The sequence below is a fragment of the Myripristis murdjan genome, chromosome 7, assembly GCF_902150065.1.
Source record: "Myripristis murdjan chromosome 7, fMyrMur1.1, whole genome shotgun sequence".
Lineage (NCBI taxonomy): Eukaryota > Metazoa > Chordata > Actinopteri > Holocentriformes > Holocentridae > Myripristis > Myripristis murdjan.
In genome coordinates this window covers 19406569-19420339 of record NC_043986.1, presented here as the reverse complement: position 1 = coordinate 19420339, position 13771 = coordinate 19406569, and the positions used below count along the sequence as shown (strand labels likewise).

At 41.9% G+C, this 13771-nt stretch overlaps 1 protein-coding gene across 2 annotated transcripts in view; it reads right to left on the bottom strand.

Moving 5' to 3' along the window:
• Window positions 1-13364, bottom strand: part of iqsec1a (IQ motif and Sec7 domain ArfGEF 1a) — a 96241-nt gene extending 82877 nt beyond the window's left edge. For both annotated transcript variants that reach the window (XM_030055680.1, XM_030055683.1), the window contains exon 1: window positions 12678-13364. In XM_030055680.1, coding sequence (XP_029911540.1) covers window positions 12678-12937 — 260 coding nt within the window. In that variant the 5' untranslated portion in view covers window positions 12938-13364. The remainder of the gene's footprint in view (window positions 1-12677) is intronic.
• Between the last annotated feature and the right edge of the window lie 407 nt (window positions 13365-13771).

Here is a 13771-nt window from a genome sequence, read left to right as displayed (position 1 = left end):
GGAAGTCACAAATATTAACGGTAAATGGTGAAATTAGCAAGGGCCCAGTCCTGACCTGTAGGCCAACTCTCTTTAAGTAGCACAACAGGTGTAGCTGCCAGCATGACCAAGGCAATGATCTCTGCAGATCAGGGAGGATGAGATCATGCTGATCTCATCAACATCATATCACTGTATTCCAGATCCATAGCCTGATCTACGCAGAATATATCATTTTAACAATGTATGTATAGGTATAAAGAAAGTGGAATGCAATTTACACTCTTTCCTTCTTCATTGTCCATTCATTCAGGTACATTTCACAAGGCCCTTTAATAATGCATGAAATGTCAGATCCCACTGGAGGTATCCTTCCACAGGAAGACTTCTGCAGGCTTTATGATTGGTGGATCCCCCGTCACCTCCTGAGAAACCAAATCTCCACTGGCCAACGGAAGACTTCAATCCAGCTGTTTCCTGGAACCTAATCTTACACTGCCATCTCCACTGTCATGTCCGCTTCTTCAAAGCTCTCTCTAAACTCCATGTATGTGTGTGTGTGTGTGTGTGTGTGTGTGCATGCGCACGCGCGCATGCATGTGTTCTCTATACATCTGTGTATGTTTTCTTCTGTGGGTCAGAGACAAGGAGTTTGTTGCAGTGAGACCAGCCTGCTTCCTGTCGAGAGGCAGGAAGTGGACAGTGGGTACACCCGCGAACAGGGCAAAAAAGTGCCGACTCAGAGTTTATCAATCTGCTTTTCTGCAAGAGTAAGTGCAACTGGACACGACTGCAGAAGTGCACCCGTCTGCTTGTTTGATAATAGCTTGCTGCTATGCTTCCTTTGAACTAGAACATCATCTACTGCAGACAACACAGCTACAGTGATTCAAACTTCACTGCACTGCTGTCTATGTACCCGTGTTTTGGATGTATGTGTAGCCTATTTCTACTTAAATATTTCCATTTCATTTTTGTTCTTTCAAATGTCACATAGGCTTGGAAACTCTTCCCTAAAGCTACTTTATTTTCTTTGTTTCATTCAGTGAGGACCTGTTCTAAGGTAATTATATACTCATTATTTGTTTTTCACTGTAAAATATTCAGTAGGGTTAAGCCTTAAAGACCAAAAATGGCTTCTAGCACTTCATTACATTACCACCCTCATTACAGCATCAATAAGAAAACCTGAAAGCTGAGGTAATAAAGGAAACATGTGTGCAACTATTTCCCCTCTCCTTAAATGCATAAGAAAACCACAGGTAATTACAGTTTGTACAAGGTGTGTGAGTGATGATTAGTTTTCCAAGTAAGAGCATTGGAGCGTGTGAATGTGTAGTGGAGATTATTCTACTTTCGAAAAACATTACTGCATTATATATTGGCTGTTTCCTTTTTTTTCTTCCTTCAACTTTAAAGTCAGGACATGCAGCAGTGAATTTATCATTTACAACAAACTATGCTTGAAGAAGCTAACATAGCAGGAATTCCATAACAAACTTTACCAAGTCCTTAACTGAACCACTTAAACCAGAGTTATTTCAGAAGTCGCCCAAACAGTTTTTGCATTTATTGAACTTATCATTCGGCAGCAAGCGTGACAGCTATGAAAACTTTCAGGCTTTACTGAACAAACATACCCCTCTAAGCTGTGATGAAAAAGAGTAAGTTGTATCAGAAATAATACTGAATTTACAAAACTTTTAATCGAAAATATGGCAGCACTTTTCACAATTTTGTGCCTCTTGCTTCCATTCACAACAATGTCACCAAATGATCAATGACTTAAACCTGTGGTCAGCTATAACAGCTTACTCATTCCGACAGGCCCCTCAGAGGAACAGTGTTAACCTTAAAGTTGCACATTTCAGAAGATCCATTTCTCTGGACTGAATTCTATTTCACTTCTCTCACTGCACATAAGCTGCGTTATGAAGCCAGTCAACATTTGATGGAGATTTTGGCTGTGCTACTCTGATTAAGTGCATTCATGTGTGCCTTTATGTCTGCTTCCTCTATCAACTGCATAAAGAAAGGCATTCAGTGTGGTACATACTTCAGGCGTCCATATTACTGAGACCTAAATGATCTGTATTAATCAGCAACTAATTGCTGGCAGAAATGTGTCTGGCTAAGCAGATCTAATGAGTCAGTGTGATCCTCTGCAGCAGCATGCTCCTCATGGTTCTGTCTAATTATCTATCACTGGGGAGTTACTGGGGCATGACCCTACTGCCTGTCCGCCCCAGTATTAAGGAAGTGGACCGATCTTTAGAGTATTCCCCCTTTGCTTGTACACCCACTTTCATTTCTCACCATCTACTCATCTGATTGTGCCCAGGTAGTCAATAAGTTATTTAAGCAAACGCCGAGTAGCATGAAAAGTAGTAGTGGAGCAAGTGGACCTTTGAGAATTGATACACTGACTTTGTCACTCATCAGTATGGCTGTCAAGCCAGTAGCGATGCCTTTATTGACAGGCCATTGGAGGGTATTTCATCTCTGTCTTGGCTCTGTTTACCTTATGCATACCAAGGAGAAATCAGACTGAAATCTGAGTGCTTGCCCTGCTGTTTCTGACCAAAATGTCAAGAATTAATACTTCAAGGTGATAGTTCGGCTTCTTATCCATATCTGGGTAAGAACCCGTTTAAGTGTAATAGAGTCTCCAAGTATGATGCATCAACTACTTCCCTGTCAAGAGATCGAGCCGTCCACTGGGAGTGTTCTTCTCCAAAATGAGGTGTACCTGGCCCAGCAACATCACAATTTCAAGTTACAAATGAAGCTGAAAAAACATTTTGAAAGATGCACAGCAAAAGTTTGTTTTAGATTCATTATCACTCTCAAGTACTTTGTTTCTGTATCACTACACAACAGCTCTCCTTGGCACTGTCTGTTTGTTCACACACACATGCGCAGGGATACAGAAACAAAGTAGATCCACCAATTAGCAAGCAAAAGGGCACATTCATTTTGGAGAAGACATCCAGTGAAGCACTCATTCTCATGTTAGGGATGGGGTTGATGCGTCAAAGTTACAAGAGTGATAGCCTGGGCAAGGTATCATTTTACCCAAGACAAAATCACTCTCATCATTTCCAAGAAAAGCTTGGATAGAATTTGTTGTAAAATGCAACACAGCTTCAACCAATTTAATGGATATTATTTCCATAAAAGAATGAAAAGACAAATCTCAATGATCAGATCTCAACAGAATCGCTAAGTCATGCTGAAAAGCCACGTTGCCCTTTTCTCCAAGCTCAGCTCCAGCAAGTATCCATCCTAACCAAGGCTGAATACACAGAAACTCAATTTCATTCTCACTCCAGCTGCATTCCTTAACATATTGCGTGGATTTAGATCAGTCCCCGAAATCTCTTGTAAAGGCCAAAGCAACCCAGAACATAGAACGCACTGGCAGACTGAGTGGAAACACAGGTTACATCCCAACACTTAATGAAAGGCATCAGTACTAAACAGGTCAGTCATTCTCTGCACACTGACGGCTCACTTTTTCTAAAAAAAAAAAACAAAAAACACAAAAACACAAAAACACAAGCACGACTTGTCAAAGAGAAAACTTGAGCCCCTAATGATGTGTCCACATGATGCCAAACAGTGTCCCACATCACAAAAACTAAAACCATGTTGGTTTGTGAGAGTTTCAGATAGCTGTGAGGTAGCTGTGTTTGACATGTACCGATGATGACTAAGAGGTTTGTGAGCCCTATCTCCTATCTGTGTTTAGCGCTTGACTCAGCCTCTACCTCATCAGCCAAGATCTACAGACCGCACTCTCTCTTGGCAAAAAGCTAGTGGCAGCCATTCCAAAAGCTCTCCACAGGTACTAGGCTACAGACTGCCTTCAGTTCAGCTGCTGCATCAGCTGGTTTTGACAGCTGCAAGGCAGATAATTGGTTCAGCTGTGAAAAAAAAAAAGAACAAACAAGTAACTGTAATTTAGCCTCATGTTATGTGTTTCTTCATTTTTTTTTTTTTTAAGTTTTGGCACCTCTGCTTTATTTGACAGTCACAGCAGAAAGAGACAGGAAAGGCATGGGAGAGAGAGGGGACGACGTGCAGCAAATGGCATAAGGTCGGATTCACACCCAGGATGCTGCGGTCAGGACTTAGCCTTAACAAATGGTACACACTCTTCGCCCCATGTTTCTTCAGTTTTGATCACAGTTTGTAGTGACAGAAGGGTGTAGCAGTAGAGTTGAGGATTTAACTCCTTTGCAATAAAGGGTGGGTAAAGTAAGGAGAGCATATTGTGGACACTGGGCACCACCTTTTGAACTCTCTAGAACATATTAAAGCATTATTTTTAATAGCATATACCTATGATACCTATGATTTGTGTATCACACGTCTCCAAGCCTCGATTATAATTTGCTTTCTCTTATTGAGAACAAACCCAGGTATCCAAACAACAGGAGGATTAACAATAATTCAAGGTAATGTGTTTTCTCATATATCTGTGACCGGGGGTGATGATAATGTACACCAGAATGATAAAAAAAAAAAAAAACTGAAAAGGAGAATTAAAGTTCTAAGCTGCAATATCAGAGGGAACAAATCCCAACGCCATTGGAGTCTAATTAATGTTGGTATTATTAAACCTTCTAAATAGAGAACCAAGCCTCTTGAATGAAGGGAATGCCTGTAAATCAATACACCTTAGCTACAGGAGTATCTCCCCAAAGTCTCTATAGGCAGAGCATCGAGGCAGAATGCATGGGTTATAAGAATCCGCTTTCCCGCCAGCTGGAATTATTCCTAATTAAAAAGTCTATCTGAGGGAGATTACCATCCCGATGGTCTTTGATGCATGAAACGAAGTCAGACTGTACTGCACATGTATACTCACGATGTAATTCCAAAACAGTATTATGAAATTCACAAGCTGCAACAGCATGTTTCCACACTCACTCTCTGAGGTCAAGCAAGTGGAGAGATGAGCTTGGCATTTCACCAGTTATGGTTGCTGGCTCCATGCTAAGTAGCAACCCCCTCCGGCGTGGCCTTTACCAGGAGCACCATCAGATAGAGGTAACAGCCCTCATTAAAGCCATTATTATCGATTCTCATGGGGCAAAAAGCCACATCAAAGGACACAAACCAACCGTAATTCTGTCTTCATAGGCCTGATGGAGGGAACAAGAGGTCAGTGGAGCTTGGCTTCCCTCCAGCAGGAGTACAGTGAGATGCAAGAAGAGACAGCTGTGCTGATTGCAGAAGTGCAGCGCATTAAAGATGAAGGCGGCACACGGCTGAATTTGTGTGCAAGTTGCAAATTGTCTTTGGACATTGCTTGCGATTTATAGGAGGACCTGAATGCAAATCATCCCGGTGTAGACATTAATCTAGTAGGGGTATTTCATTAGGGTTTTTTTTTTTTTTTTTTTTTGCAACAGAGAGGGAGTTCATGCGCTCGTAAATTTGCTTTGGCACACTGATTGTTCAGCAGATCGCTGGGTGAATGAGTGGAAGCCGCCGGCCACACGAAACAGCTTTCTCCATCATGCCATTATTTCCTGCCAAGGGGTCCCAAAACACATGCTAAAGCTGTTACACTGGCTTGGGGTCAACTATTTATGAACCTGCCAATCTCAAGTCTACAAGCTCCATCCAAGGGTCTGTGCAAGGGCAGCTGAGGTTTGTAAGGCAGCAAATTACAGTGAAAGAAGCCAAGACGGAGTCAGCGTAACCAATAGGAAATTGACGATAAACCCACCAGTGACTTTGGGGAGATACTTCAGTACACGCCAAAATCAACAACCTAAAAGCACCTCTACCAAATATTTCAATATCTTCTCATACATTCTAATAACATTTTTGTGGAGCTTGTTGATCCATGCTCCAAAGATATGTGTGGTGCTCAAACCAGTTATATTTTCTAATAAATACTTGGGTCAATCATATTTAAAATTTGAAAAGAAATATCAAGGGCATATATTCCAAAACATCCTGTGCTATCACTCTCAGTTCTTAACACATGTATCAACAAGGTAATTTTAATAATTACACAACAAAAAATAGTAAAATATGAATTGTCATTGCTGATATTCATTCACAATGCCTCTTTGTTTAGCCTGTCACCTTGGATGTGTGTGGGTTGGATACTGTGCGATTATGCTCTTCTTTCTCTGCTTCGGAGGCTTAAACATCACCCAGATTTCTCGATGCCATTACAAGAATCTCTCTTAGTATCTCTAAAATGTAAAAGAACAACTTAAGAAAAAAAAAACATCCAAAGTTAGAATTTATTAATGATGTATTAAGCCTACATCAGGCCATGCTGGAGAACTCTGAAGCAAAATCAACATGATTCCCTTCCAAGAAACATTATTTATTCAGCTTTTCCTCCAGATGAGAATCGAAACAAAGCTCCATGCTGCTGTGCAATAGGCACAAATAACAGATTAAGCCTATTATCAGATCACTGTTTCTGGACATCTAAACACATTTTTGTACCATGTTCCATCAATAAATTTGAACTTGCACAAGCCAAATGTAGCTTTAACTTAATAAAACACAATATTCAGCGACTTGGAGCTCTTCAGCATTGCGGAATATGTGGAATACAAATGCATGTGTACAAACCATTACACAGAAGATTGCGCTCTAATCATCTTTATAAGATATGCCTTTTTTTCCTCTTATGACCCAGTAAAAATGATATCCAGGCCTTGTTCTGGCACACACCCTGGCAGCAAGCTCGCACCGAACCCACAACTCGGGACCTGTGCAACTCATTCATCAGCAATGACACAGATTCAGATTAGCTCCATGAGAGTATTAAGGAGACATTTGGGATTGCTGCAATTTGTCACTTTGTCAATCAATATTTATCAGCCAAACACTTTTCATGTTTGTTTACTCGCTGGGTTTCATGCTCAGTTGAAATGACATGGAGTTGATAAGATCGCCACCCATTTCATAGCAGCACTCAACAGACAAAAAGTCCAAGCAGCCAAAACTATTACTACCACATTGTTACTGGAAACAATGATCCAACTGTCTTGTACGGTACAAACTGTATCTAATCACTCAAAGGCTTAGTTGCAGAAAAGTAAGTGGATTTCCTCTGATTTTTTGAGCTTAGGATCTAAGTTTAGATATAGTTTCACTACATTTTCAACAGCTTAAAACAGGGCTGTGCAGAATACTTGTGATTACATCAGCTCCCTGTCATCTGCAGTTGAAGAAGTTATCTCTCCGGGGATCACGTCATCATCCCAAATATTGTTTACACTCTGTTGGCTATCCGGGCTTGGGACAAGGTTTGAATGCCTAATGTGGGCTGGCAGATGCATTCCCTGAGATAAGAAATGAAAGCACTCGCAAACATCATTCCACTCCAAGACCTGGAGCACAAGTTGAGATCACAGTCGATCCATTCTGTATGTATCATATGAGAGACATTTATCAAGGCCAAAGACAAAACAATCTCATTTCATTCACTGACTCTTCTTTTGTCTCTCACAAAAGAAGATTATTTTCATTAACCAGGAAAAGAATATGAGTGTGGCAGTTTGGCGTGCGTTTAGGTCGCAAATTGACTAGATTGCTGACGAAAAGTTCAATATTAACCTACCATCTGTGATGCACAAATACACTTTGACCTGATGTCTTGGTGTAACTTGTATTACCTGTCACTTAACGCCAAAGTGAGTTTATGAGGATAGACTAACAGTGAGCGCCTGTAAACACACACCATTAGGAGAGAGCTTACTCTGTTGAAACTGCATATGGTCAGCATAAATTCTGTCACACTAAAGGGCTGACAAGGCAAGCTACTCAAAAGACATGAATAGATGGAACCAGGTTGTGTCTGACTGTTAAATTGTGTCTGTGAGAGCAACATTAACATGTTTGCATACCGTGTAGTTACTTTACCTAGTACTCACGTTTTTCTAGAGAAACATGCTCACCGAGGCAATGAGATCTTGTCCTCTGTCGATTCTACTTAACCAGTTCCTGGGGGTTACAATCACCTAAGTGGAGGGGTTTATGGATCCACATCAGGGTCTGTGCACACCGATATGACTTCCAAGGCCTGTGTAGCAGTCTCAGAGCCTGACAACCTGACCAACAAAGCTACCCAAGAGCCTATTCTGCAGAATCCACAGAGAAATCTGTTGACTTGGCAACAAGAGTTCCATTATCAGTGGTGCATCAGATTCTCTGCTCTCTGCACTTTGTTTTTGAGAGACGATAAAGCGGAAAAAAGCCTTCCATTTGCAGACATCCCATGACAGCTGCAAACAATCTGATGTATCATTCAACAGCAGACTTTTTTTAACTTGTTTTTGGAAACTATGTGTGTTACCCACTGAGTGGGTTATTTCTCATTATGCCTCTGCTTCATATTACCCATAGGGTCACTTTAGGGTTATTTGCTGATGAAGTCACTTACTGCTGCACAGCTCAGCAGCATCTAATGCATACACAATATGCATGAAATGCCAGTTCCAAATACACCATGTTGTTCCCGCAGCAAACATTGATTCTGAATGCTAATAATCTGGAAATTGGTTGTCAGCTACCAAACTTTGTAGGTGAAAAGACAAAGGAAGTAAAGAAGAATAAAGGCTTCAAACTCATAGAGACATCTGCGAATAGAATATCTGAGTCAAACTGTGTAAGATCCCTATGGGCAGTGGAATGTAATGTGACTTTGAACTCTGGTTGCACCACATCTCTGACAGCCTGCATGTACTGAACAGCAATGTAGATTTATCTGAAGTACCAGTGGAAAATATGTAGATGAACAAAAGGCTGTATCACAGCAGTATTTTTTTTTTTTTTTAATGTAGGAGCTTTGAAGATAATAATCAAAACAATGTTGAAACATGATTTGAAACACAAGATATTCTGGAAAAGTACCTGGAAAATATAATAAAGAATTTAACAGAGAGCCTTGCAGAAAATTTAACTTACTGGATATGTTAACTTCAAGTTAAGCTCTGAAAGGACTGCGATGCAAAGTTTCCCTTTTATTAATTGTAAAAACGTACATTCAATTGGGCCTGCAGTGTCCTCTCCCCTACAACAATTAGCAGTCTAAAGTTTCACTGCCCACCCTCCCATCTGCGCAGGAATACTGCAGAGGTGTCGAGGTTGTCATGTCTCTTCATTATTGCATGGGTTTCAGGAACAGTGCCTTAGGATTGGCAGACAGAGGTCCCCTTTGAAAAAGGAGACAGTAGTTATTCCTCAACTGTTCCAACAATTGAGGCAGAATCGCACTGCTCTGCCTGCTCATGCCAAGGTGCTGAAAGGAGACTCCAGGCGATGGCCAGACTTCAGATTCATGAGAAACAATGAAGATTACCTCTTGGTTACAAAGAGAACACCTTAGGGCTCCGGGGATTTTGATGATCTATGTTTGTTTTGCAGGTTTAGAAAAGACCTGGCACCATGATTCCTAAGGTAGCCTGTGTGTGTGTGCTGCAAGAATATGTGATGCTGGGCCACTGCTGTAAGCCATTCAGACCCTATGTAGAGAGCTGTGTTTGCATTCTTGGCATCAACTCAAGCTTTTTCAAGGTGGCTGTAGGACACCAACAAGGAAGTGCCTCGTCCTCTCTACTGTTTGTATTGTTAATGTACAGGATTTTAAGGAAACACCTACGTCTGAAGGAGTGTCCGGTTTCAATTAAATTAGCAGGTAATGTTTCTCTCACAGAAAATGGGTATATGTTTACAAATTTCTGATATAAAAAAATAATAACAAATTTGATAATGACTAATCAAATTGAGTTCAATATCTGATATCCCTATCATATTCCCTTGCTCTTTTTCCTTATCACACCTAACAGAACATGATAGAAAGGAGGTGCAGCAAAAAAAAATGAATAGAAGCCAGTAGTTTCAATAAACATATTCACATTTGCCAGCAAGTGAAGCAAGTGTTGCCATTTTGTGTTAAAAAATGTGTTTGCCTCTATTTCAGCAACATTTCACAGGTGTACCAAACCTCTAAAATGTTGCTATTGGCTGGAAACTGCACTGAACCTCCATGATGTTCATGCTGGGGAAAGTAGAGATGGACAAAGAGAGGCTTATCTTAGAAGCAGATAAGTATCCCCCTCTCTATGTTTCCAGCACAAGTTGCTAGGACCTGAATAAAAAAAAGGGGGCATGGAAATTACAAAGATTTTAAACACAAGTAGGTAATGTTACCAACCAGAGATCGGTGCTCACTACGGCATGTTAATACATGCCTTAACTGTCCTGCCCTGGTGTGGCCAAAGGAAAATTTCCACCACAGTCGACAATAAGTATTATTTCACTTGATTTCAGACACGCCCCCAAAGCAATGTTGTCGGGTAATCGTTTCCTGGCTTATAATGTGGATGAGGTGTAACACGTGAAACATTTATGATAAAGAGAGGATGTGGTTGGGTAGTCAGATATTGAGCTCTTGTCATAACAAAACATGTTTGTTATGTTAGAAACTTGGAAAGCTTCACCCACTTTGGACAATTTGGCTTGCCATAAAAGTGGACAGGTTCAGGAATCTCAAGGTCTTACTCATGACTGAGGGTAAAAGGGCTCCTAAGACTGACTACTGCTTTGGTGCCACAGCTGCAGTAATGTGTGCCCTCTATCAGACTGTGGCAGTAAGAGAGAGCTAAAACACAAAGCAAAACATTTAATAGTCAATATTTGTTCCGACCCTCACCTATGGTCACAGGCTCTGGCAAGAGACCAAAAAATTAAATTGCAGATTTAAGCAGCCAAAATGCTATTTCTCCACTGGCCTTGCTCCACGACAAGGTGCTCAGTGATCCAGAAGGACACTGGAGTTGAGCTGCTACTCCCCTGCAATGGCAATAAACAGTTGAGGTGGTTCTGGCACCTAGTGAAGATGCCCTCTTGGTACCTCCTTTTAAAGATATAGCTACAGGCCACCAAGAGCAGTAGGACATTGCTGTGAACGAAAAGTGTCAAGGCTGCCCTGCTTACCTGTTGCCACTATGATCCTGACCCAGACAGGCGGCAAGTAGATGGATGGATGGATAATTTAAGTTTCAAGCACTCACTCTTAAAATCCAATTTTCGCTGTGCTGAAATGACCTTTTGCAGATCTCAGAAACATCCTTTTTTATGACCACTGCATGTTTTAAATGGCTCACTGCACTTTAATGACAATTAGGATTCTGTATCCACCATAAAACCTATTTTACATTATAAACGGCTGTCATAATTCATCAGGTTCATTGGAGAAATCACAGGGTGCTCAGTAACTCCATGCCAGTCTTCCAGGGCAGTACTGAAATGGTGCTCAGACACTGTGACCATGAGAGAATGACTGAGAGGTGAAGACGGGCTGATTTTCCAGGGACCGCAGACAGAATATTCCACAATGCTGAGTCGGGATTTATACAGGAGACCAGCTAAGGTCGGTGTTAACATACTGTATGTCCTGCTCTCATGAGTCTGGGTCATCCAAAAGCAAAGACATGGAGACCGTGAGTCACCTGTATTGATTTGCTACCACCAGTCACCATGACACTAATATGCCCCTGGAGACAAAGGTCAGCCATGGTCACGAGATCCTGCAGACTGTCTACAGCTGAGTTAAGGGTCTGCATATTGAACCGTTAGTCCAACATAGCTAACAGAGAGTGAACATTAAACAAAGCACTGGGGTTAGGAGGGTAATCCTCACACTGTGTCTGATTATCAAGCCCTTGATGCAACACTCTATTACCTGTGCCCTGCCTTGCACTGCCCTGCCCCAGGCTTAACCTACTGCCTGCAGAAAGGGCCAGCCCTCAAGGCATAACTATGAAACATAAGGAACTAATTGCATAATGGCTCCATCCCAACTCTGGTCCTTCCCCCAGAGGTTGTAATGCAACCCATTTATCATGGATTTATATGCCGGCCATGCATATGAAATGCATTTTGTAAGAGCCCACTGACAGCTACCTACCCTTGGCATAGCTCATACCTCTGCCTGGAAAAGTTACCAGATGCAAACTAAATCTAATTAGAACATGCCAAACTAATGAAAATGATCATAAGTAATGAAAAACAATAATGAGCTTTGATGATGACAAAGCAGAAATCACTACTCCGGGGCCTTCTCATTATGTTTGGTGTATTGCATTAGACAATACATCACACTATATCCATTGACATTTGTGTAGTAGTGTGTGAGGGGGTCATATCAATGTCTGAACTGGTGACAAACAAATTTGACAGTTATGAAGTTATGAAATGAAAACGGTGATATCCGTAAACTGAAAATGAACTAATCTGTAAACCAAACATAATGGTTTACCCATTAAGTGCCCTTTGGTAGTGAATTCAAGTGCAATCCGTGTAAACAGCTGATTTCCATATATGGTCAAAAAAAAAAAAAATGTTGGACACACACACTGACTGCACTACTTTTCTGTGATGATACCATACGTAAATCACAGACCACCGATGGACACAACACTCACAGGGGGGATCAAGCACACGATGCCAAAAGAGCCTACATTAGTAGCATTTGAATGTGCTGGTGGACGTGCGTGCACTGGTCCGCTTTAGCAATAATTTTGACTTTGCCTCTCTACAATTTTCGGTCTCCGAGTGGGATCTGTCTAAAGTGAGACTTGCAAAGGACGCTAATAGAGTTAGGCACAGTCATCTTCAATTAATAATACGCGATTAGGCAGATAATCTCTTACTTTTCTTGGGTGATATTTTCCTGAATGGCTCCCAGTGTGATCAGGCTGTTGCTGCCCTGCTGCAGCCTGCAAGTTGCCAGGTGCCGCTGGTACTGCTCCTTGAGGCAGGCGTTCTCCGCGCACAAGTCGGACACTTGCTGCTCCAGCTCCTCTATCCTTCCCCTCTGCCTCTCCAGCAAGTCCTGCTGCGTCTCGATGATGTTATTAAGCTCCTTCAAATATTCCGCAGCCCTGGTTGGGTTCTCGGTCGGGCTGTCCATTTCGCTCCGACTGGCTTTTGTAGCCGTGATTCCCTGTTATATCGCAGTAGCCTTATCTGTATCCCAGGCTGGGTTTACGCGCAACAAATCAGAAGGTTGCGCCTTTTGCGCCTCGCCATTGTTTTAACTCGGTATGGGTGATGGGTCCCGGATGACAAAATACTCCGCTACACGCGTTTAGGAGTCCCAGAGCATAAATCCAGAAGCTCTTAATTCATACAGACTAAGGGAAGTTGCATAACTACCACCACGCATCAAAATATCAATCAACCAATTGTAACCTAATATACTGTAAGAGGACCGGGTTCGTGAGTCTGTGAAGTCCGGCTGTTCCTGGCTGTTCCCCGTGTTCGCAGCACGGTATGACATTTTCTATTATCTGTAGCTCCATGCTGTTCCCGTGACTTTTCGTAAACAGACGCTGGTTGTCAAGTAGGCGGGGTTTTCAAGTTTTATGAGTCTGCAGGGCGCAATGGGCGCAGTGGCCTCTGTTTGCGATGGAACTGGATCTTGAAGTTGAGTTGGCACAGCCGCCAGTGCTAACAACATGTTTGCTCTGCTCTACGCTTAGGAGATATTGTCAGTTCTCACAGTGCCAACAGGAACCATACAAAAAGGAAAAAAAGGAAACGCCTGCATTCACACCAGTCTCTCTCTCTCTCTCTCTCTCTCTCTCTCTCTCTCTCTCTCTCTCTCTCTCTCTCTCTCTCTCTCTCTCTCACACACACACACACACACACACACACACACACACACACACACACATACACACACTTATTTCTTCCTCCCTCCCTCCATCCACATCTAGTTAAAATAGGCCAGAATGCTATTCAC